This window comes from Corvus kubaryi, unplaced genomic scaffold, assembly GCF_017639235.1.
Source record: "Corvus kubaryi isolate FWS band 111438036 unplaced genomic scaffold, C.kubaryi_AGA036_p1.0 split1-37374, whole genome shotgun sequence".
Taxonomy (NCBI): domain Eukaryota; kingdom Metazoa; phylum Chordata; class Aves; order Passeriformes; family Corvidae; genus Corvus; species Corvus kubaryi.
This window is the reverse complement of record NW_024582079.1, coordinates 1,151,090-1,176,277: the sequence shown is the minus strand read 5'-3', so window position 1 is coordinate 1,176,277 and position 25,188 is coordinate 1,151,090. Positions and strand designations below refer to the sequence as shown.

Genomic DNA, 25,188 nt, shown 5'->3' with positions numbered 1-25,188 from the left:
TTCCACGCTGCTGGCACTGTGCACGCATGGATGGTATGAGTGGGGGGCCGTACTGCACCCCCAGTGAATGAGGGTGCAAGTGTGAGCACACCCAAGTGCGTGTGTCTTTGTGTGCCCCAGGGAGCGCAGGGGAGGGAGGTTCAAGGCGCGTGTGCCGGACCGTGTGCTTGGGTGTGTGCGTACAGGTGCGAGGTGTGGAATTGACGGGGTGCACAGGCATGAAGGGGTGTGTGCAGGCAAGTGTGAGATGTGTTCCAGCACATGAGGTGCGTGTGTAGTGTTGTTGAGAGTGCATTTGTGCGCATTCCCTCTGCTCCGAGAGGCCGGGGTGTACACCCAGGCACAGACAAGAAACGGGCGATGTGCGGGCATTCTCACACAGGTGCAGGGAGATGCACGGGGTGCACACAGGTGTGAAAACACACGCAAGTGTGGGGGGTGCTCACGTGCCCATGGGTCAGGGATGATGCAGACCCACGCACACGCGTGGGGAACACACTTGCTCCCAGCTGCAGGGGACGCAGACCCACACACACAGGTGGAGACACCCAGGTGCGAAGGTATGTGCGCACCCCCTCTGGTGCAGGGATTCCCCGTCAGTGCTCGGAGCCGCAGGTGCGCTCCCCCCAGCCCCCTCTGCCTCCTCGCCCGCCCCTCCCCGTCCCGCCCCGCCCGCCCGGCGCCCCGAGGCTCGGCGGAGGGCGGCGGGCGGCCCGGGCGGGCGGAGGAAAAGGAAGCGGCCCCGGTGCTCCCCGCCCGCCGCCGCCGCGCGTCGCCGCAGCTGGGGCGCGGCGGGAGCAGAGCTCGGGCGCGGGGCGCTCGCACCGCTCCGCATCGCACGGACCTGCTGGCAGCCCCGGAGATGAGGAGAGTTTGCACGCTGCCACTCTGGCTCTGGCTCGGCATTGTCTCGGAGGCAGGTGAGCTGCCGGGGCTGCGGGCTGCTCTGCCCGCTCTGCCGCCCGCTCCGCACCTGCGGGCGCGCTGGGGACGGGGCTGCTCAGGCGGGACGGGACGGGACTCGGTGTCCCCCAGACCCCGGAGGGACACGCACTGCCCGCCGCGGCGTCTCTCACCCAGGACGGGGATGTGCCGTGCCCCGGCGCTGCCCGTCCCGGGCTCCCCCATCCCGGGCGGGGACCGGCGCTCCAGGTCCCGGCCACCCCAATCCCCGACGGGGACCGCCGCAGTCCGTCCTGGGGTGCCTCGTCTCCGAACGGCGCTGCCCGACCCATCCCCAACCGGGACGCGCGCGGCGGTGCCCGCCCGGGTGTCCCCGACGGCGGTGCCAGCGTGCCCGCAGCGACAGGACGGGACGGAGGGGAGGACCCTGCTGCGGTCCCCGCAGCGTCCGGGGCCGCGGGAGCCCACGCCGTTCTCGTGCCGCGGATGTCTCGCTGCGAGCGGGGAGAAACCCCACGGGACCCTCTCGGGAGGGATGTCCCTGCGCGGGGACGCGCCCGGCCGGAGCGCAGGCTGGAGGCCAGTCCGGGCTCTGTTTATTTATTTTTCACGCACAGAGTCATTAATTTGTGTGTGCCGGGGAGGAAGGCGCGAGGAGGCGGGGGTCCATGCGAGGCTGTCCAGCCTGCCTCTCCCAGCTCTGGTCCGCCTCGGAAGTCACCCGAGGCAGATCCCAGTGAAATGCTTTCCCTTCCCACAGTACTTCTGCGGCAAAAGGCTGTCGGGCAGAGCATGCAGAACCATGGCAGAGATGGGGCTGCAATGCCCTTCTACGAAGCAGAGCCCGTGAGAGAGGGCAGAGCTGGGTGGGCACTGCCAGGGCAGTGGGGACAAGACACCCCCAGGGAAGCTTCTTCTTGCACAAGTAAAGCATTTATAGCCCAGATCAGACTGAAAGTTAGTCATGGTGGAAGCTTGCAATGTGGGGAGATGAATTTGGGAGCATAAATAGAATTTTCTGTAGCATTGGCTCAGTGATTCGCTCTCACCAGTGGCATTTGCTGCTACCGTTGAAGTGAGCTCATGGGAGAGCTGCAGGTGTGGCATGAACAGCATCACCAGCAGTGTCACTGTCAACCTGCTCTGCCCAAAAAGCTGCAGATGGCTCTGGTGTCGTGGGGCCAAAGTACACGACGGGTGGCCAGAGCTCAGGGGATGCTCAAGAAGGCTGGGCAGAAAGGAACCTGCTGTTGGCAGCATCACAGCAGGAGCTGCAACTGTTCAAAGCTCTCATGTTAGCAATTTGTAAAGCACAGTGTAGCTGCTCCCGGGTTCTTTCATCTCGTGGAGGTGCAGGAGCAGTGCCTGGGAGGCTCTGGCCAGCACAGCTGTGTGGCCTCCTCGGCGCAGGGCTGAGCAGAGCTTTGAAGCTCTCGGTGCTGCCTGATTAGTGCAGCGATGAAGGGTGATGTGGAGCTCAACTGGGGGATGGTACCAGGGGCATTTGCTTCCTCTCCTTCCATTCTATCAATGAGGATACTTTGTCGGCTCGTAAAGGACCCACAAATTTCTCATTAACCACAATCCCAATGGGGTGCAAATATTTGCTCCCCTTGGAAACAGGGATGTGTGTGTGAGACTGTTCTACCTGTGAAGGATGAAATAATCATCTCAGGATCATGAAAGGTCTGTTCTGGCACCAGGGTGCCTGTTTAAATGGGCCAGTATTGGAGGATGCTGTGTGTAAGAGCACAAAACTCTTACACATTCCAGCTCTGTGGTGCTCCAGGCTGGAGTGGAGCTGGGGGAGCTGCCCTGTGCAGGCAGAGAGATGCGGGGAGCAGGCAGAGGTTCAGCCCCAGCATGGCAGATTATCTTGGCCTCTCAGGGTAACCCTTTGTGAACGGTGATGAGACCACGTGCTCCCTGAGCCACCGTCCTCTGGGCACAGAGCAGTGCTGAGCACCCCACAGCCAAATAATCCCGTTGGGGACGCTGGTTTGCCGCTTCCAAGGGCGTATGCCCATTGTGTGAGGTAAGGGCCCGTGCTTGCGTAGGACCTGAGCCGACTGAGTTGACTGCCGCTGCCTGCTCCCCTCTCGGATCACTCAGAATTCCCGGCCGGGCGCTCGGACAGCCCCGCGCTGACCGTGCCAGCAGCAACAGTTGCCTGTGCAGCTGGGATTTGAAGCAGTTGCTTTATTGCAAGTAATAAACATGGGCCGGTTCAGCAACACCCTTTCATTCAACAGCCCTGACTGCACAGCAAACCCCACCAGGCTCAACCCCACAGCGGTGATCCAGGGCCTCCAAGGGGAGTGGATGTTTGGAGGCACGCAGCCCGTGGTCCCTGGGGGCTGCCAGGGAGGGGACAGCCACAGCTCCTGTGCCCTGCTGTCTGCTTAAGGATGATTTCGGATGAGTGGGCTGCAACTACCGCCCTGGGATTTGGCTTGGGCACGCGAGCCCACGGCTCACTGCCTGCACAAACATCCACCAGGGCGTCGCTGAGCTCAAGTTGACGTCTGGTCAGAGGGACACTCCCCCAGCAGCACAATGTCCCCAGCCGGTGCAGGCAGAGTGGACGGGGCTTCCTCCAGTGTGTCCCATTCCGCTCTGCTGCCTCTCTCCCACGGGCTTGCTCCACGCAGGATCGCTGTCCCCAGGGTTTCTCTTGGCCCCGCGTTGTTGCGGTGTTTTCCGGGGCAGGCGTGGGAAGGGCAGGTGCTCCCGGCCAGCCAGGAGGGAACAGGCTGTTCCCGGCATCCCGAGGCAGTTCCTGGAGAAAGAAGGGGAGAGCGGGATCCCACGGGAACGGCAGCAGGAGGGGACCGTGGCCAGGGAGCAGTTTCTCCAGCGGCACAGGGGTCATCCGCCACACTCAGGATGTTGCCTTGCAGAGCAGGAGGGGGCTCTAGGTGGGTCCCCAGGTCTGTCCAGCTCTCAGCAGCTTCGGCGAGCAAGGTGAGCTCTGGGGATAGCACCCATCTCACCCACCTCCTTCTCAGCCACTCCAGCCGGCACAGCAGAGGCGACTTTGCATTCAGCCTGCGGGACTGAAACAGCCCCAAAACAATGGTGCAAGGCAGGGGACTCCTCACTCCCAGTTGCGGGGGCTGTGTATTTAAACCAGTGGTGGGGGGGAAGCTGCAATAAGCTGGGGGCAATGGGGAGGTCCTGTAGGTGCAGGGAGAAGCAGAAAGCCCTGTGATGGCCGGACCCCGCAGGCTCCACTGCCCGTGGAAGGTGGGGAGCCAGCAGTGCTGGTGGTTTCCGTGTGAGGAATGACTAAAGCCGCAGAGCTCTTCCGCTGGGAAAGACGGGCCGGGGCGTTGTGACTGAGGGCTGCAAAATCACGGCTCGCCCGAAGAAGGCAGTTCCTGGTGGATTCCCGTGTTGGGAGCATGGCGGGAGGCTGGTGGCTTGTTGCACGCTGCCGAGCAGCAGTGGAGCTCACCTTCACGGGGCGCTGTGGGTGTGAGATGTTTGCCGGGGTCCACGGGCAGTTGTGTATGGAAAAACACATGCGTTTGCAAGGAGAAAATCCACGGGTGGTTAGTTCAATCTGAAAGCCCCCTTTCCCACCCTAGACTGTGAGGCAGAGGTGCCCAGTGCCACGTTTCGCCTTGACTTGCCCCAGCTACCCCTACAGCTCCTGTAAATCTCCAGCTGGGTGAGGGGCAGCAGCCAGGTACACGTCCCACTCCTGCTGGGTGCTGTGGGGGGATCGTGACCTCCTGGTGTGTGCCAGGGTCTGTCAGAGAGACCAGAGCTGAGCCTTGCCCTGGGCCAGAGCTGGAATTATCTTTTGTCCTTCATTAGGAAAAGAAATACTGCTGCAGCTGCACTGGCATCTAGTGACTGGTTAAATGAATTCCAGGGGTTTTATTGCCCCTGGCTATCCCAGACCTTTGTTTCTTGTTTCACGTTGTTAAAAGAGGGGGTTAGCCAGGTCCCAGGGGGGCTTTTTCTCTTTGGTCAGAACAGTTCTGATGTTGTCGGCACAGCATTATTGCCCATCTGCGGTGCCTCATTGTTAAGGCAGAATGGTGGAAGCGGAGGTGGCCTGTGGTCAAGTCGGCGAGGAGCCCTCGAGCCCAGTGTGGCTGCTCTTTTTGTGGAGCAAATCGCTCCATCTCTAGGTGCAAGTTCAGCAGAAGGAGGGTGAAAACCTGGCCCTGCAGCAGCCGGTGCTGAAACTCCCACTAAGTTTTATAAGCTGAGGATATTAAGTGGGGAGTCTTGGAGTCTCTCCTGGAGTCGTTTCCCTGCTGAGGTAGCAGAAACAGGTTTCAGCCAGTGACTTGTATTTCACCTTACAACTTCTCCCACGAGTGAATTGTTTTTCTTGCTGTGTTTCTACCCCCTCCTTCCAGGGTGAGGATCCCTCATGCAGCCTTTGCGGCCAAACCTGGAGGTGCTGTGGGACGGACGTCATGTGCTAATGAGGGAGGATCGGTTTAATGGGTCAGGAAAAGACTCTAACTGGGCAAACAGGGATGATGGGGGAAGGAAAGCATAAGTGCTGTGGTCTCCCATTTTCTGAGCACATAATAACCGGACAGCTGCTGCTCCCCTGCTCAGGTTCTATGCAGTGAAAGGCAGCAGGACCCCAGGGCTGTTCACAGGAAGGACCATGAGAAAGGGATGGGTAGATTGCAGGCTGTCCTGGTGCCTGTTACTGATGGGCAGAGCCCTGGAGTGAGCAGAGAGAAAAAGGAGATGAAATTTTACCTGTCTGCAGCAGCAAGCCCAGGGCTAGTTACAACTCCTGGCAGAGCCTGGAAAACCCCAGTTCTTTTTCAGAGGAATTTGTGAAAGCATAAGCTCAACTCTACTCCTGGTGTAGGTGCATGCAAAGAGGGAAGCGATGGAGCAGCTCACTGATGTTTTTGGGACCCGTCGTCTCCATGTGAGGTGTAGCTGCCCACCCACATGCAGGTCTGGAGGTGGCTCCACTCTGGGCTGTGGCTCCACTTGGCTGGGCAAATGCCAGCCAGTGCACCAAGTCTGCCCGCCTTAGTCTGCAGTGACAGTGACACAGCGCCCAGGCACCGTCCCAACACGGCCACACCACCCTGCATGGCGAGACCACCTGCCCAGCAGGCTCAGGGGCCAGGGCATCCCCAGGGAAGGGTTAAGCTAAGAGGAGCAGTGCCGATGCCAGGCTGGGTGTCCAGGTTCTCCCTTGGTGGAGGTCAGTGGTGGTTCATGGGAAAGGAAAAATTGGCAGCTGGGCCGGATGTCCCTGCATTTCCCCTCTTCCTGCAGCCGCCTGAACGATGTTCCTTATTTAGCTTTCCTGACGGACAGGAGGAATCTGATGGCGGAAACTGTCACTGCCTGATAACAGTTCAGGGACCCCTTTATGATGGGCGGCACGGCAGGGAACAGGGCAGCGCTGCCCTGGCTGGGAGGGGACAGCCAGGGCTGCCCTTTGCTCCAGGTTCCCGGGGATGGCTGCGGGTAGAGCACTCACAGCTTTTCCCTTTACACTGCTCCGTGTACAAAGCCCCTCAGTGCTACTTAAAAAACTCTCAAGACCAAGAAGTGATGGTGTGTGTCTATACATCTGTAATATTGGCTTTTTTTCCTTCTTTTTGGTGAGGCATCTGAGCTGGTGGAAAGGGCCGTGGATGGGCAGAGAGGAGGCATGGAGCAAAGCCACACTGCCAAGGTCTGAGACCAGGTGAGGCTTTGTACTCACTGGCAATGAGGATGTGAAGGGCAGCCAGGGCTGGGATGCTCCAGCAGGAGCTGGGAGTGATGACCAGTGCCACGAGTTGAGCACACACATCAGTTCTGGGAGCAGCTCCCATACAAGACTGTGCTGCCCAAGCTGATAAACACAACAAAGGAGATGTTCCTCCATGTTTTATTGTACTCAGTTTCTCTCCATGGAACATGGCATCTTCTTAGTGCCTGAGCTATTCTCTCATATGTGCCCATGGTGACCAGCCTCAAAACCACAAAAAGTCCTGAAACACAGCTTGTATGTCAATGTACCCATTGATTTTTGTCTTGCATCTGTGGGGGCCACCAGGCTGCTGCCATACCAGTAACGGCATCGTTTCCATGGCAATTAATGTACTTTAAAAGGGCAGAATGTACAGTGAGATTGTATTTATACAAGAGCAAGCCCGAGGCAAAGCAGCCCTTGTCACTGGACAGGGCACTGTACCCTCAGTCTGTGGAATGCCCAGGTTGGCATTGCTGTGTTCTGGATTGGGATGCAGGACATAGTGAGCTGGCTCAGCCAGGCTGGGTGGCACAGGGCTCCCACAGACCTGTATAAAGGCTGTGGCACAGCCTTATACCTTGAGACCACCATTCCTCTGCTGCTCAGAGTTCCGTGTTCCCTGGGGTACTTCAAAGTGCGCCTCTGTTTCAGTCTTAGCTGAGGAATGTTAAAAATCTCACTGCAAGATGTAAAACCTCAGCAGGAACTCACAGGGGTTGTGTCAATTGTCTCTGAGCCATCCAGTGTCTGACCAGGTCACCCACATGAACATCCATAAGTTGCAGGACTGAGGTTTAGGCCATCAAACCATGGTGGTACCTCAGGACCAGATGCTTCTGACTTCAGCTGAGTTCAAATCCCTTTTGTATTTGCTTTCTGTCATCAAGCAGCATAGGCAGGGAGGCTGGTGCAAAGGGAATTGCTCTATCTGTGTTGTCTCTATGTGTCCATGTGTGTTCCTGTACTGCTCTGCCTGTGTCACAGGTGTGTGCAAGGCTGGTGGACATGGGAAGGAAGCAGGAGCTCCTGCTCCAAACCCCAGTGCACGTTTCACACGGCCATGCTGAGGATGAGGTACCCATGGGAAATGATAGGGATTTGCATCCTCCTGGCTATTTTGAGAGAGAAAAAGCAGCAAAATTCACATTGCAAGTTATTGGTTTAAAGCTATACGTGTTTCTTATGGTGTCACTTTCTAGAATGTGTCACTGCAGTGAGATGAGTTAACTTCCTGCTGTACTTTCCTGGGCAGGAGTCATCTCACCCATTCCCTCACAGAGAAGTTTGGTGTAGAGCCCAAGACATTTGCTCTGTGCTCAGCAGGGGGGGAGAAAGGCTTTTTTGGAGATGCTCCAACCTGTCCCCAAGGAGGTGTTGAACGAACTGGGGAGGTGATGGCTGAGCCAGCTCCCAGCCCGCACGGCGTCTGCATGCATCCATGTTCTGAAGGCTGGCTCTGTGCCTTTGCCAGGTTGCATTTAACCCCACAATTTCCCCCTCTTCCTTACTGGCCTCCCCAGCTCCCTCCACCTCAGCAGCTTGCAGCTGCATGAGGGGACTGGCATGATCTGGCTGAGGGTAAAATTAAAGAGCAACATCAACCAAAACAACTGACAGCCCCAGCCTCAGGAGACGAGGCCAGGAGGAGGCTGGGAGGTAGTGGGATCATGTGGAGTGAGCAGTAGACAAAGGAAGGAAGTTTTTATTACTGGGCCAAATCCTGAACTCCTTCATTTGTATTTAGGCCAATGTCTCAGTGACTTCAGTGGAGCTTGGTCTGAGTAAAGAGAGAAGGAAGAGCTTCAGAATCTGGCCCCTGAGCAATTGTGTCACGTGGGAAGTTTATAAAGAATTTGCAAGCTCACGGTGGCTTTGCTGAGCAGCTGGTGGGAGCCAGTGCCCCTGGCAGCCAGGCCTCCCCCTGGGTCACTGTCCCCTTCCTCTCTGGGTCCTTCCCCATCCTGCAGTGGGTTCTCCATTCCTGCTGCTGGCAGGGTGAATTGGGGCTTGGCAGACCTTGCAGGGCACAGCAAGGTGCCCTGAGCTGGGCAGTGGCTCCTCAGGTTTATGAAGGTCTATCTGCACCTTCACGAGACCCAGGAGACCCATGAAGGGTTTTGGGGTCCTCCATCATCCTTCTGAGTTACAGAGGCACTTGGGCTCTCCATAGCAGGGAAATCTGTAAAAGGTTTACTGGTTTTATTTATTCCTCAAAAAAAGCACAGGGCTGTGTAGCAGAGACTGGAAATTCCTCCACTAATTTCCAAAATTGATTGGGGGCAGCACGTGCAGACAAATTTGTGTGCCGAGAGTGAGGTTCAGCTCCAGGCTTAGCTCTCCATCTGTGACTTGTTTTCTCCATTTCTGAAGTACTGGTGTCCACTGAGATGGATGTCACCTAAAAAAATAAATAATGACATAAGTGCGGGTCAAGGCAGTAGTTTCCATGAATGACAGTAAATCCTGACATTTACAGAGGCAGGAAGGTTGGGTATGAATGGTGGTTTATACTCAGATTTGGAAACTGCCTGCTCAGAGAGATGGCAGCGAGCGAAATCGCACCCAGCAGAGGTGATGGCATCCAGTGCCCACAGAAATCCATCACTCACACCCTGCATCATCCCAGCCAGAGCAGAGTCCCCAGAGGGGCGTAACTGGGTCTGAGTGGCCATCAGTCCCTTCCCCATGCTGCAGCCCCTGGCCCTTGGGAAGCAAAGGGCAGAGGTTTAACAGCGTGTCTCGGAGCGTGGCAGCCAGCTGCAGAGTGGGATGCTCCCAGGGGAGATGCACACATCCACACCAAGGAGATCGCTCACCACTGGGCAGGCAGTGCATGGTCCTTGTGCTGGGATAAAGCACGGGGGAGGAAACCGCCTTGCCTCCAAAAGGAGTTACCTGGCAATGCCTTGTAAAGCAATTTAGTTAACAGAGTGTGCATCTGGGCCTGATGCCTCCTCACGGGGTTTGCTGGCTGTTGCCAAACTGTCAGACTTGGCAGATCCTGGGCTGTAAGTGCTGGCTCTGGCAGTACTGCTGATGCTGGGATGGGATCAGGGCATATCCTGGTCTTTCATCTCCACTCTGTGCCATGACATCCCAGTGTGCAAGCGAAGGGGAGTTGCAGCATACCCCGTAGAGCCCTATTCTGGACAGGCAGGCTCGGACCCAGGATGTGTCCCCTTGGGTGACAGTGTTGAAGTGGGATTTTCCCCACCATGTTTGCTTACTCCTGTGCTACGAGGACTAACAGAGGCACCACTGTTAGTGCTGCACTGGGTGTAGCATGGTGTCCATCCATCTGAGGATGGAGTTTGATGTTCCTCAAAGCCCCTGTTTTGTAGGGTCGCAGGAACCTTTCCAATGACATGGGTCACACCAGGACTGTGTTCAGCCCAAGATGCAATCCCTGCTGCCAAGGTGCCTGCCTCACCCTGTGTTGCCCCTCCACGACATTCAGCATGTCACAATATTTATGGCTGTTCCTCACCCTTGGCTGCTTAGACAAATAAAGCTTGATGCAGCCTAAGGCAGTTAATCCCTGGCTCTCCAGCCTCCCAGCAATAACAAGGTCTGGGTGGCATTTGAAAGAATGCACTGGGAGAGAGGGGGAGTGCTGGGATCTATTTTTTATATGGAGGGGGAAATCCAAGCCTGCCTTCATTGAAGATAAGCGACGTGGCGTGGCTGGGCTGAGCTCTGGCTCAGAGGTTTTAGTGGTGATAGAAGGCAGGAGACTCCTCACAGTGTTGGCCCCATGGTAACCTTTGCCAAAAGAAAAACACTTCTTAATACAATAGTGATTTAAAAAAAAAAAAAGAAAAGAAAAATAAACAGGACCCCACATGAACTTAGGAAACCTGTTCTGGCATAAAGAGAGATGTGTATGATGAAATGAACCTGAATGGCACTTGGAAGGACTCTGGCCTCCAGACCCACATTTCTGGGAGTGGGAAAGGGCCAGTGTCTGTCCCTGACCCCTTGGTCCAGTATGGTGCCAAAACACCCCCACTCCAAAACGGCTCCTCCTGCATTTGTGAACCAAGCAAACGTGTCTTCCCTTCATCCACACCTTGAATTCCCATGGGGCTGGAGAGGCCATCCCCAACCTTGCCCCAGGGCTCTGAGCATCAAGTACCTACCTGTGGTGACCAAACAGGGAGAGCTGAGGAAGTGGCGTGTTGTTTCTTCAGCACGGTTTCCCTGTTGGTGCTTGTGCTCCTTGGCTGGAAGTCATTAGCATGTGTAAACGCTTCCTTCCCATTGCGTCCGCTTGCGTGCTCTTCCCACTGCGCTGCGTGGCAAGGGAAGCACCTTGGAGCAGGAAAACAACAGTCAGCCTCTGCGCATTAACGGAGAGTAACTGCGTGTTTATGGAACTTGGTCACTCTGTTGTAAGCTATTTTTAAAAAGCAGAAGAAGGAGGTTTAGCTTATTGGCCTTCAAATAGCACCAGAGTCCGATACTGCCATTTAGGCTGGGCGTTTCATTGTAGGAATTGTGCTATGTTATACAAAGTGTGACATTTCCAACTCAGCCTTTCTTGGAAGGGAATTAAATTAGTTTCATAGCTGCACGAGGGGTGTTATGTGGAGGCGGAGAGAGAAATTTGTGCAGATGTTAAACAGCCAGCTAAACCCAAGTGACGCGAATGCCCCAATACACTTTGGCTCTCAGAGATGATGATTATTATCTCCTGCTGCAGCGGGTCCTGGCTTGTGGTCACAGCTCTGTGCCAAGAGAAACTGAGAGCCTGTGCATCTGTAACTTGCCATCAATGCCCTGGACAGCCCCACAGGGCCAGATTTCCTTCCGATGCCCTGAATCTCTGCATCTTCAAGTCTCTTTGCCCAGCAGGGAGCAGATGGGATCACTGACCCAGGGCTGAGGTGCAGCCCAACAAAGCCCCATGTGGAGGGAAAGCTTTGCTGTGCTCTTTAGAGCCCGTCCCTCCTGGGGTTTCTGCAGAGAACAGAGTAAGATTTCATTAACCACATCAGGGAAGGCTCTGAGTTTGTTTTCAGAAATGGCAAAAAGCCAAGCTGAGCTGTGCAGTGGAGGGATGAAATTTCTTATCTCCTACGTGCTGTAGGTGCATTTACCCCAGGGATCCCACCTCCCGTCCTGCTTGCGCAGAGGGCTCTTAGATCTGCAGCGAGCGCTCAGAACTCCTCCGTCAGCCCTCACTGCTTGTGTCTGACCTCGTACCTGAGCCTTCCTTCCTCTGCCGCTACCTCTGATGACTAATTCTCCTTTGAAGAGTGTGTGCCTGTGATCTTCCTGGCTCCCCTTGTGCCCACCCCGCCCGGGGTCGTGCCGACACTCGTGTGTGCACGTGCAGGTGTGCACGGAGAGGCTGCGCAGGGAGGAGGGCTCATGCTCCCCAGGCAGAAGCTCTATGACCCTGACCACTCTTCCCTTTGCTTTATTATTATTATTTTTAGATTATACTCAGTGCTTGAAGCCCCCTCTTTGATAATCAGGAAGTTTAAATTCCTCCTGCATTTTGCTTGTGCTTCCTACTTTCTGCACCCATCCACATCTAATGTAGCTTTTTCATGTTGCACTGACTCTGGGCTAAATTAATTTTCTTTGTTACCTGTTACCTTTAATTAGAAGGAATAAGGATTCCTCCTTTCTTGCACCAGTATACGTTTTTCCAAGCCAAAGCAGCCCAGTTTTTGCTGCCCTACCCTCTGTGGCTCGGGCAGGGATGGAGGTACATGGAAGCTGCATGACAGACTTCCAGGGAGCCTGGAGCAGATGGGGAGTTGAATGCAGGTTTTCCAAGGCCAAGATAATCATCTAATTGCAAAACTATTTTTTCCCCACTTACCCTGTTTATCAATCAGCTTCTCTTGCACTCCACAGCTGGAGATCAACTTGAGGGTGGGTTGAGCTGCAGAGAACAGGCACTGCCAGCTCCAGGGCAGCTGTTTGGTTTGAGAGCTCTGAGCTGATTTCAGTTCACAGCTAAGTAGCAAACATCTGGATGCAGACTCCAGGCACATGAAGATGGAGGAGCAGGTCTTTTCCACTTGGTACACTGCCCCCCAGCCCAGCTGCAGGGCTTGCAGGCCCCTGAAAAAGCCCAGCACAGTCAGTCTGGCACAGCAGGCTGGGCAGGAGGCAGGCGGGGCACCCCAGGCTTTGCTCACATGGGGGAAACCTGCCCTGAGTGGCGTACAGGGTTTTTTTCCGTGTCCTGCTCAATCTGTCCATAAGCCAACAGTCTTGGGAAGAGTTAAACTTCGAAGGCCAGCAATTAAGCCCACACACATCAAGGAAAAAGCAAACCTGCGACTTGTTTTTTTCTTTCCAAATGTTGCTGCCCTTTTCTCTCCGTGCTCAGTGCCGACCCTTGGGCTCTGTCTGACTTCCCGGTCAGCTGCCTCTGCCTCCTCATCTCCCAGTGAGAGTTGGATGCTGAGGCCTCCCATAGCTTGAACTCCATCTTCCCCCAATAGCACACCTGCAGTTTGCTTCGGCAGGAATTCACCTGAGCTTCTGGAAATGGCTCATGATGGAGCTGTAGTTGATGATACTGAATCTGAGGGTCTGTCTCTGCTGTTTCTCAAGGCTTTTCCCTTCCTCTGTGTTCATACAGCAAAGTCCGGGTGCTGTGGGTGGAAGCCTCTGCCCAGGTGCTGGAACTGGTCTTGGCTTTGCCAAGCCTCAGCATGGGCAGTTGGAGCTCTGGGAAAGGGGACGATGCCCTGGCATGGACAGAGGGATCCTGGATGTACCCACTCTGTTATGGCAGTGGGTGTTTTAGAGACTCCTGGACCTGGATGTCTCACCTGGATCACTGTGTGTAAGAGCTGCTAGTGACTTGTCTTCCAGGAGCTTATCTCTCTTTGGGAATCTCTCTGTGGGTATCCCACAGTGGAAAAATCCACAATTTAGCTGAGTTGCATGAAGAGATACTTGCTCATCTGCCTCGTAACTCCATCAGGTACAGCGTAAGAAGCAGTGGATTGTAATTTCATTCCATCATTTCCCTTTAATCACTAATGGGCTGCCATTTCTCCTCAGTGGCCAAAGATGTGTCCGCAGGGTTCCATGGGTTTGTACCCACTGCTGCCAGAGGTACCTCAGCCCAGCAAAGCCCCTGGGGTTACACCTGGATTGTCACAGGGTGGAATTAACCTCTGAATCCTGCAATGGTCAGGCAGCTCCTGAGCAATCCCAAATAGGTGAACTGGAGGGAGAAGCAGTATCAAGACACTTGCCCAGAGATCCCAGGGCCCACGGGGGGATGCCCCTGGTCCATCCTGGCCATCCATTCGTGCTGGTAATGCCTTATGCCAAGTAGTGGACTTGGACCAACATTCATTTCACAAAAGCTGTGGACCATCCTTTGCATCCCTTCAAGTTAGAGATGTAATGAACGGTGTTAATTGCTGTTATCAGCCCCCTAAAGCCATCTGATCCCTCTGCTCCTTCTACGCCATGTTAATCACATCCTGCTGGGGCAGAGAATGTGAGCAGGGCAAGATTTTGAAAGAAGTAAATTAAAACAGGAAGAGAAGCAACCTGACAGTCCTTAAGATGAGGGAGGATAATTTTAATTGAGTTTTGCAAGGGTTTAGCCGTGCAGTTAATAGGGGCCACTGGAAGAGGGGTGGTTATGTATGCTAAGCAGGGCAGCTTGCCCAGGGCTCCTGCAGAGCCACGGCGGTGGCAGAGTAGAGCTGCCACAGGAATTTGGGTAGGTTTGAGGATTTCTGCCCCTTAGGGAGTGAATCCTGTGGACAGAATAGGTCCTGTTCCTGTCTGAAAGCGCTGGGCTCCCCCTCCCCTCCCTGCGCATCCCGCTGAGCCGGAGCTGCCCTCTGAAATGTCAGGGAGAGGAAGCAATCCTTGGCTTGTTAGTTTCTACAAGGAAATAAAACACACAGATGGCTCGAGCATCCTCTATCTCAAAGGCAGGAAAAGGATTCTCCGGGCAGGAGCAGGCAGCCAACAAACGCGGAGCGATCCAGGGAATGGGGGACCAAACAAAGCAGCGTCTGGCCAGCCCTGGCCCGCAGCAGAAAGGGTGGGCCGGCGGCCACCGAGGGGAAACCGGCCCTCTGATGTGCCGGAGCATCCCTCGCTGGAGCGAGGGCAGCAAACAGGCGCTCCCCTGGGGCCCGGGGAGGCTGCTGACAGCAGAGATCCTGGAGGAGGTCTGCAGGGTGGCCCCGGCTGACCCGCTGCCCCCGGCCGGACATGTGGCTACCTGACACAGGCTAACTTTGGCTCAGGACGGAGCCTCTCGGGGAGGATGGAGTAGGGAGCGAGAGCGGGGGGGCACGGGCAGGGAGAGGAAAGACGGCAGGAGACAGAAATGCAAACACGGCCTGACAGCCGTGGGGCAGGGGGAGGGGAGGAGGAAAAAGCAGGGTAAACCTGGCAGGATGGAGCAGGAAACCGGGCTGGAGCGAGCAGGGCGATGGTGAGATAGTGCTTCCTGCCGAGGGAGAACGGCAGACAGATAAACACTCCCAGACAGGCACTCGCTGACCCCTCTTCGGGATGCTTTGGGATGACGTGGTGTCAGGTCTCTGGGGCAGAGCAGAGTCCCAAAAACAGGTGGGAGCATGGTCAGGCACTGGGTGTAGCCGTGCTTCGCTGCCCAGGACAGCTGGCTCGGAAATACCCTGATATAAATCCCTGCCTGAAGGCACCAAGGGACGAGGACTGTAGGATACATGGGTAACTTTGCTCCTCAGGACAGCCCATCTCTCTTGAAAGTGGCTCTGTTTCTCTTCCCTGATGGACTCCCAGCTTGGAAGTCGAGAAGCTGAAGGAGCCCAAAGAGCTTGTGCCTTTTTTTACCTCATTACCCATTAGTGCAGGTGGTTATAAGATGCCAGAAAAGAACCAGTTAAAGTTTATCAGCCATGAGAGGCTAAAGAGACCTGTTGGGGTGCATGCACTGAGGCCAAGCAGCTTTTTAGATTGAGGCCTGTCTGGCCAGAGCCACAGGGGATGGCTGTGCAGCTGTGGAGTGCCAGGGGCTGGGGAAGCAGGGAGGAAAGCCCAGCCTCAGGGTGCTGCTGCTCTGACTGTGGCTTCTGCTTGTGTTGTGACCGTGCTGCTGTTGTGTAATGTGCTGCTTATGTCCCTGCCCAGCCCATCCCACTCCCCACCTGTCTGCCAGGCAGGGGGGTGCTTTGGTTGAGGTCTCCCCTGGTTGCAAGTGCTGAGCTGGAGGAGAGCCCTGTTTCTTCAGTCCCCAAACGCCCTGTCTGTTTGGACACATGTCCTTCCTCCTCACCCGGCATTGCTGCAGACCCAGGATGCTTAAGGCATCTCTGAGTCTGGTGCCAAGAAAAAAGCATTTCCACCCACTCTGGTGGTCCTCTGGTGGCCCCTTCCTCAGCCCTCCTGTTGGTTCCTGCTCAGGGGGCTCCTGCCTTCACACACCAACTTGCCCACAGGTGTTTTGGGGCAAAGATGATGTCTCATACTTCTGGTGGTGGACAGGAAGGATCAGACACCCAATAGTGATGGTCACCTCTGTGTTTGTATTGACTGAGTTTCTATAATTATTTTTCCTTTCTGTCCCCTGAGAAAGGACATGTGTTCTAGTTGAAGCAAAGGAACATCTCATGCTTTGGGGACGTCCTCACAAATTGGTGAGGATACAAATCTGACACGCTTTGATTTGGTGTCGTTTCAGCACTTTGAGGTGCATGGATGAAAATTTATAGACCAAAGGATCAGTGCCTTGCCATTGGCACTGCCCACCATGAGAAGGAGAAAGGTACTGCCCCAGGCCTGAGCGAGCTCCTGGTGTGTGGGTTCAGTTGTGTGGCTGGGACTGCAATGCTGCTCTAGCACAATACCAAGATTAGAGGGGCTGATCCTGCACTGAGAAGCACAGCCGCCCCGTTTAACCCTTCGGAAGCAGATCTGAACTGAGGGTCAACCCTGAGTTATGGAACAGGGAACATCTTCCATGAACCCATAAAACAAGGGGTCTGCTCTGTTTGTCCTTGTGCACATGCATAGTTCGGGGGTGATTTTCAGTTTTCTATCATTATAATTTTTCATTTGTTCATTGCTTGCTCGTTAGCCTGTTTCCATCTCTGTTTTCCTCCCAGCTTCACTGTGAGCATGGGTGGCTGTCACCCTGCCCTTCAGTTGTGTGGCAGTCCTTGGGCACAGGCTGCTGGGCAGAATCTGCTCCATTTTGGTGTCAGCTCCCACCATGGTTTGGGGCTTTCTCTGCCCGCTATGAAGCTGGAGAGAAGACACCTGGTGTTTCATCCCTACATTGGCTGGAGCCTGACGTTTATTTCTCAGCCTCATGTGATATCTCACCTCTCTGCAAAACAAGCCTTCCTCCCTGCTGGAGAGCATCGGGAGGAGGAAGAGGAGGAGCTGACAGCCCTACTTCAAATTTCCCCTGCTGCTCTGCCAGCTGCCTGCTCCTCGTGTGATGTGACACTCACGCTTTGCTGCTCCAACCCACAGTTGGATGCTTGCCCCGTGCATGAGAACGAGTTGCTCCATGGGGGAACTTCAGCCCTGTAGGTGGGAATTTGGCCTGGCTCTGCCTCCAGCACGTGGACTTTCCACATGTCTGTGGGCAACCACGGGTCCTCCAGCACGAGGGCAGTGAGTTATACCAGCACAGGCAGGTGGGGAATTGTGACTGGAGCAGGGGAAAAAATGGCATCTGAGGTCCTGGAGTTAGTTCCTGTGGGGCACATGCAGTTTCACCAGCAAATGCTGCTAATTCGGACAAGTCCAGCCTGGAAAGCAGGAGGAGAGGTCTGCAGAAAGAGCAGAGTAAAGCTTCTCCCTCTGCCCCAGTGCTAGCTACTGCTGCTCTTTTGCAGAGTCCCTGTTGGCCAGCGAGGTACCAGAATTTTACTGTTGGCCATCTGGGAGCAGAGCTTTGCTCACATAGTAACTGGTGCAAACAAAATTTTCCTTTTTAGAAAGTGTCCAAATCTTGAGTTTCTGCCTTGCTTTGTTGGACAGATGCTCATTGACTAGGAATTTTTATCTGAAAACAGCGAAGTAGAGATGGGGCGATAGGGTCAGGGGAGCTCTGCTGGGGGAAAGGACACTCTTTTTTCCCTTCCGGCCTATCTTTTGTCCCAGTACAGCACTGGGGTGGGCAGGCTGGGCTGGGTACACAAGGTGCAGGGAGACAGGCCTCACCTGGACCAGCTTTGCTTTGTGCATGTTACCTTGTAGCTCTTGTCACAGAACCTCAAGGTGTGGTGGCAGGAGCGTGAGCTGGCCCGGTTAGCTGGGGACATGCGACGTCTGTGGGCAGAGCGATCCAGCCCAGCGCTGGGGAAGGAAGTCAGGGAGAAGGACAGAGTGTGAACAAAATCCCTCTCCGGAAAGGCGCCCCGTTAATCAGTCAGCAGGGCCGACTCAGCAGAGAGGGAGGGAAGGGGAAGCAGAGAGGGGCTGAGGTGGTGTGTGGGGGCTTGGGGGAGGATCCGGTGCAGGGCTTCCTGTGAGTGGAAGCAGGCGGAGAGCAGGAGCTGTGTTGTGCCATACTGTACCATACCGTGTTATACCTGCACCTTGTCCCACACACAGCCTTTGTTCTGTTCCCAAAGCCATAGCACACTGTGGCAGTGCTGGCTCTGGCACTGGTGCTGCTCTGCAGGGATTCAGCAGCTGCAGCCGTCGCAAGGAAAACCAGGCCCCGTGTGAGGCTTTCCCATAACATGCCCAAGGGCGGAAAGATGAGATCAGGCTGCAAGATGCCCTGGGGTGGCTAGCACTTTCCAGGGTGAGTGTGGCTTCCCCACAAGGCAGGGAGAGCCCTGGATGCAGGATGCAACTGAGAGCAGCACTGGTGTCAGGGTGCAGAAAGAGGTAGAGGGGCCTGAAAATGAAGCAGCTGCCAGTGGTAAGGAGAAGGCCCTCAGTGCAGCCTGGCCCCTTCCAGAGCCACGCACTGCAAGATCAAGGCAAGGAAAACTGCTGGGAAACGTGCTTCTCTGGAAATAGACAAGGTGTGAGTGGCTGTGGGATCCTGCTTCCTCTCGCCGCATCCCATCAATCCCCCTCTGTTTATTTTAATATCCTGCTGCCAACTCGCTTGAAAAAAGCTGCAACCATCTTGAAAAAACAAAGCCAGAGCTGCCGCATGCCTTTTTAATTACATTAATGTTCTCCCTGTGCAAGGGCACAACTGGATGTGCGGGAGAAAGCAGGCTCTGCTTGGAGGGCTGAGGAGATAAAGCATCACAGGGGTTGGAGGTGGGGAAGGAGGGACTCAGAGGAGAGGAGACACTCCATGCTCTGGAGACATCTCCCTCGCACCCTGGGATTTGCCAGAGACACAAACCATCTGTGTGTCGGTTAGCAGAGATTTAATGGCCAAACCCAGCACCAAGTTCAGTGCTGGGGAGAGTGAAACGCAAGAGAGAGCCATGGCAGGGCACATGCTCCCGCAGGGAGGGAAAGGGCAAGGCCAGCAATGGGGTGGATCCATCTGGCAAGCACAGAGTGATAGAGAATTTTTGCAGGGAAAGCCAATGGCTTTGAAGATGATTTTGCAGGCTGGGAATGGCTCTGTGCATCCCTTTGCCTGTCCTGGATGCCGTGTGTGGCTCTGGGCATTGGCATCCCAAGATGCCAGGCTTAGTGTGGGGCATCAGCATGAGTAGTGGGTCCCCAGCGTGAGCCACTGCAGGGAGTCCCCAAAGTTCCCAGCAGTCTGGGGCCGGTGAAGAGGCTGGATGGCCAGAAGATCTGGCCCAGCAGTGCTGCCAGCAGCAGGAGTGTCCCCAGCCCCGCGCCGCGGTGCTTTCGGAGTGAGCAGTGGTTCCTTTCCTGTTGTACTCACGGAGGGCCATAGACAGGATGCATCTGCAGGAATCCCACAGCCCCAACCTGCACAGATCGTACTTTTCCTTTCTTCCCCTCCACCCCCTGGTGTTGTTTGCTAACAGGTCACCAGGCAGCACGTGAAGGGAGGCAGGGGGTTATTTCTGCTGCTGTCCTGCTCCCCCCAGCCCCAGTGGTGGAGCACAGCATTAGCCAAGAGACTTCTGCCACCTTGGCACTTACTTAGTGGTTCAAGCAGAGGGACCACGCCAGTTTTAAGACCTAATTGAGTGCCTGTTGCAGCCAGCAATGGATCTGGCTCTGCCAGGGTTTTGGGGATTACCTTTCTGCTCACTGCCCCAGATCATGCACAGCATGAGAGGTTTTGCTGTCCCCAGCCAGCCCCATGCAAGCCATTATCTTCTGCATTTTGGGCTGAGCACTGTGGGGGTGGCAGGCACCCCCAGCTGCTCCCTGGGGCAATGGACAGACAAACTGTGGCCATCTGGAGAGCAGTGTTTGCACTGGGATAAGTGTGTCCGGCATTAATAGGAAACGCAGCTTAGCAGACAGATTCCTCCCCCTGCCTCCTTTTTTAATAAACCTTGTTACATTTTGAAGGGATTTTACAAAAAATGCGGTCATTTATTTTCACAGCCCCAGGGCACATTTTTTCTGTGTGACATCTGATGTCCCCTCCGTCGGGGAAGGGGAGGTTGGAGGTACAAGGTGGGGTGTCCTCCATGGGGGCCGAGCACCACACAGCCCCAGGGACCACAGTGACACCGATCCGTGTGTTGAGTGACAAGTGATGGCTGCTGTTGTTGCTGTTGTTGCTGTTGTTGCTGTTGTTGTTGAGGGAGAGGTGTCTGTAAGACAGGCTGTGGCAGCAGGACACGCATGCAGGCGGAGGTGGGCCAGGACAGCCCCTGGGCTGACACTGCTTCATGTGGGCAAGTGGAGGGCAGGCGGGAGATGGTGGGGGGGTGGGGGAGATGGCTGTCACCCTGCTGTTGCCATGGGGGCAGCCATGGGGACACCACCTCAGAGCCGTGCGCAGGCGGGAAGGAAGTGGAGAACAATTGGGGAGAACAAGGCCGGCAGCCCGGGCCTGGCAGTGCTGGCGGTGCCGCTCCGCACGTCCCTCAGTGCCGCGTCCTCCTCAGCAGCCTCTCCCGGTGGCGGTGGGCCCTGGGCACTGTGCCTTCTCCACCAGCCTGGATCCCCATGCCACCCCTGTGTCTGAGAAGCTGGTGGCCATTTGTTGTCTCCTGTGTTAGGGTTCCCCATAGAGAAACATTTCTAGAATCACTGGATCATTAAAGTGGGAAAAGACTTCTAAGATCATCAAGTCCAACCATTAACCCAGCACCACCGTGTTCACCACTAAATCATGTCCCCAGGTGCCATATCCGCATGTCTTCTGAACACTTCCAGGGATGGTGGCTCTACCACTACCCTGGGAAGCCTGTTCCAATGCCTGACCACCTTTCCAGTGTAGAAATTTTTTCTAATATCCAATGTTAACCTCTCCTGGTGCAACCTAAGACCATTTCCTCTTGTCCTGAGGCTCTCATGGCTCTACCACAGCACTTCTGAGACCTGTAGTCCTAAGGTCACAGTTTTGGAAGAGAGGTGTCACAGCTGCTTGTGAAACGTGTGAAAACACCACATCCTTGAGACCTCTCCTGACAGATCTCTCTGATACCTGGCTTTGAATGGTACGAGGGAAGGAAACAGACATACACAGAACACAGTTGCAAAAAAACTCGTGTTTTTGTAGAAAGTCAAGCTAGCAGCATATTTTTGCATTCTTTTCTTCCTTAGCATTTAGCACCTACCTGACTCACAGCCTCACATTCCATAATGTTTTTTCCCCTCTCTATTTCTGGTTAGTTTGCTTGTTTTTGCAGTCAACGAGATTTCTTTTGAATTATCTCACATCTCCAGAAGCTGGAGTTTTAAGATAAAGATCATGAAGTAATGACAGTCAGCAACATTGTGCTGATGAAAAACAACAGTAGTCTCTGGGGGTAACCGGTACTTCAAGATGTTTTGTCCATGAGGAGCTCACTTAGGGTGCGTGTCTGGCATGCCAGAGGTGCAAACACACAGAAAGTGGGACTCTCTCTGAAAAAAACTGGAAGAAAAGCATGATAATGTTTAACTGCCTGTCCTTGAGCCTGGATAACTTCACTCCTGGAATGCCTGTCCAGCGGTGCAGGGAAGGGGGCTGCTGCGATCCACAATGGATTGGTCCTGTTCAGGTGACTGTACCTGAGAGTGTGCCACAGGAGAAGGGCATTCTTTGAATGCCTCCTGGCTCTGGAGAGCATCTCTGTACAAACACAATTGTGGTTTTTGGGAATCCCTGATTTGTCCTGCTGATTACAGAAAGCTACATGTGTATGGAAAAATCTCCTACCAGACTCCCTCTGGTTAGCAGAGGGGATTATTTCAGAGCCCTAGTCCAAGCAAGCTCAGTATCATTCACCTGGTGAGGAATGGCCACAGTTGAATTCCCCAATTTCTGGTCTTCCATTCTTTTTCTGGCCCTCATCTGTGCTAGGCTGTCTATCGGAGCCCAGGGGCTGTCTGGCCCTGGCTCAAGAGCTGAAGATCTGCTCAATGGAGCCAGGAGGGCAAACCTCTGCAGGCAAACCTCTTGTGTCCCTCTGAGCCAGCATTAACTACCTTGTAGGAGCAGACCCCAAGAAGATGTTCCCTGAAGCCATTGCCCCTCTCTGGGCTCGTGGTACCAGGATAGCTGCTGCCCATAGCACTGGGCCCAGGCTGATGGATGTCTGCATCATCCCCTCTCTCCTGTGTCTCCACAGATCTGGTGAGCAGCTATTCTATGACCCCTCCTACTCTGAGCATCACTGAGGAGGAGCACGTCATCAACGCCAAGGACACACTGACCATCACCTGCAGGTAGGCACCAGCAAGTGTGGCTCTGTCTAGACTACTCTTACCTGGTGAGTGTTGGAGGACCAGGCAAGGAGAGCCCACCAGGGACACCTTGGCAAAATTAGCATGTCTGACTAGAAATCTTCCACATCCCCCAAGTGTGAATTCATCTAATTAATTGAAAAAGAAGCCAAAGACGTCTCAGAGGATTCAGTGATAACCTCTGCTGTAGTTTTTCGGAGAAGAAGAAAGATAGAGAAAAATTTTGTGTGATTTGATAGCTTTTTTGTAAGCTCTTCAGGGAAACTGGTCTTCCTGACTCTCCCTGTCTTTCTCTGATGTTGCTTATTCTCACCTCATTGGGGCCACTAGGATTGAAGTTCTGGTTTCTAAATCTGGTGGGGCATTTGGGAGACACTGAGAAATATCCATGGGAGAAGGCAAGGCTGCCCTTAGTGGTGGCTATGAGAGGCTTCCAGCTTTTCTAGGAAGATGGGATTTAATGCTCTCCCTTTATATATGTGGGTGAAAAGAAGCCCCAGCCAGGGTCGGGTGAATAACCGTGAGAGGAGCTGGACAATCTCTGGTTGTTTTGGACACTGTGGCTCTGAAAAGGTGGTGTGCCTGAACTGATTTATCCATGCTGGGACACTCAGCTGTGCATGTTTTCTGGACTGCCTCCTGTCTCAGAAAGTAAAAAAAAAAAACATAAACAAGTGGGAGAATTGCCCAAGGTCAATTTTCCTGGAGTTTCCCTTCAGCAGCTGAAAACAGACCCATGCTTGGGATCTGAATGCTGGGTCCAATGGGTATCTAAATTCAGTGTGGGCCTCAATTGGGTGTTTCTCAGTGTTATATATAACCACAGAGCAATTACTGCAAACACTTGGCTGGCATTGTGTTCATGTCTTGTCACAAACATATTTAACTTTTCCTGGAACAGATGGCATTGCTTTTCCTTTGTGAATCAGTTCATAGCCAAGGGAGAAGGACAGAGGAAAGGTTGTTGATGTTAATTACTGAACTGATTTCACTTGGTCTGGGAAGCTGAGTGGTTGTGGGCTTGTTTTCATCCGGTGACTTGAAGAGCCATGACGTGTGCTGAGATGTAGGAAAAGTGTGAATTGGAGGACTGTCCATGGCTGTCCGTGGGGGACTGTGGTCAGCCGTAGAGCTACTGTGGGAGCATAGAGGAACAGAAGGGAGTTTGGGGATTCCAGTGCTCTGCCATGGTACTTTTCTCCACAGAGGGATGTGGGAACTGACACTCTCTGTTAAAACTTTGGAAGAGGGGAGACTCAGTGAGGTTATTCTGAATGAGCTTAGAATCAGGGCAGACCCTTCCTCAGCGGGGGCCCAGAAAGGGACACAGAAAGCAGTTCCAAGACTGTTGTCTATAGATTGAGCCAAGGCGAAAGGACATACTGAAGTTGGAGGTGTGGTAAAAGAAAGTGTCTTCTGCAGCCGTGAAAGACTGAACTGGACAGCCAAAGAGCACAGGGCCCTCTGCAAACAGCACTAAAACCCACGTACCCTCTGCCCGTATTACTCTTTGGCTGCTCCTTGCTTCTGCATCCCGGTGTCCCAGATGTGCTCCATGGGGCTGTGCAATGTCCTTCACACTATCTGCAGGTAGATAAATCTCAGTATCTCCTGCATGGCCCAGACGGTTCCCCTTTTCCTTCTGAGCTCTCAGTCCTATGTTTGTCTGTCTTGAGGAGAGGACTTTGACTGTGAGACACTGTTACTTCATTTGAATCTTTCCTGGTCCCTGGCTCTCTAATTACACCCAGCTGCTTCTCCAACCTCTTCTCTGGGCCATGGCCCACCCTGGGAAGACCTGGCTAGTGTTAATGGGAGCTGAAGGGATAAACATGCAGACCACCAAGAGAACACGCAAAGGAGAGAGTGGTGGGGCAGGGTAGGGCAGAAACAAATACAAAATAAAATCCAGAATCGAGGGATTTCTTGCTGAACATCATGTTGGAGGTGACTTCAGTTTGACCCTGGTCTTCCCTTGAGAACAATGTCCTCTGGCTGCTCTTTGAGCTGCCCTGGAGCCAGGAGTATGGGCCTGCTTGAAGCAGTGCTTCAGCAGAAAGACGAGCTCAAAACCCCTGTGTGAGACTCCCTGGAGACCTTTCAAGCTTCACCCACCGAGTGTGAGAGTCCTGCCACCAACTGTGCTCTCAGGCTCCCTCGCAGCAGCCTGGATCTCAAACATCCACAGCTCTGCAGCCCTGCTCCTGCTCCACAGCCCACCAAGCCTCATCGGTGATCAGAGTCCATGCCAGGCTATGGGATAAGCAATGCCTCTGGAGCTGGGCATGCTTAACAAATACCCAAAGGCACAACACACACACAAGGAACCACCAGATGCTGGGGCTCTGCTTTTGCAAATGGCATCATATACAGTCACGTTCCCTTGTCACCCAGCACAAGGCACCCTTGAGAGGCCCAGACAGAGCAGGGCACCAGTGCAGGAACATTCTCCAAAATAGAGATTGTGCCAGGGCTGGCTGAGAGCCCCAGGGATGTTTTGATCCAAGCATGTGGCAGAACAGGGGGAAGGGGATGATGCCCAAATGGACAGTGCAGCTTTTATTAGCTCCCATCTCGAGAAGGAAGGGAAGAATATTGTGAATCTCTTCTTTCATGCCCTTGGCAGCCTGCAGAGGGGGAAAGCAGAGAGCTTTTGCTGTTCCAGCTCATGAGCATTGGAGCAAACCCCACAGGAGCCAGCTGCACAACAGCAGAAACCTCTGCAGGGATCAACTTTGTCCTGGCCATCCCATCCCATCCCATCCCATCCCATCCCATCCCATCCCATCCCATCCCATCCC

General features: G+C 54.4%; 1 protein-coding gene across 4 annotated transcripts in view; it reads left to right on the top strand.

Annotated features, from left to right (window-relative positions):
• The first annotated feature begins 766 nt into the window (after positions 1–766).
• Positions 767–25,188, top strand: part of LOC121657830 (vascular endothelial growth factor receptor 3) — a 57,823-nt gene continuing 33,401 nt past the window's right edge. For 3 of the 4 annotated variants that reach the window (XM_042013966.1, XM_042013964.1, XM_042013968.1), the window contains exons 1-2: positions 767–920; positions 22,273–22,369. In XM_042013966.1, coding sequence (XP_041869900.1) covers positions 863–920; positions 22,273–22,369 — 155 coding nt within the window. In that variant the 5' untranslated portion in view covers positions 767–862. Of the gene's footprint in view, positions 921–3,765; positions 3,868–22,272; positions 22,370–25,188 lie in introns of those variants that run through there. The other variant, XM_042013967.1, reaches the window with a different exon arrangement.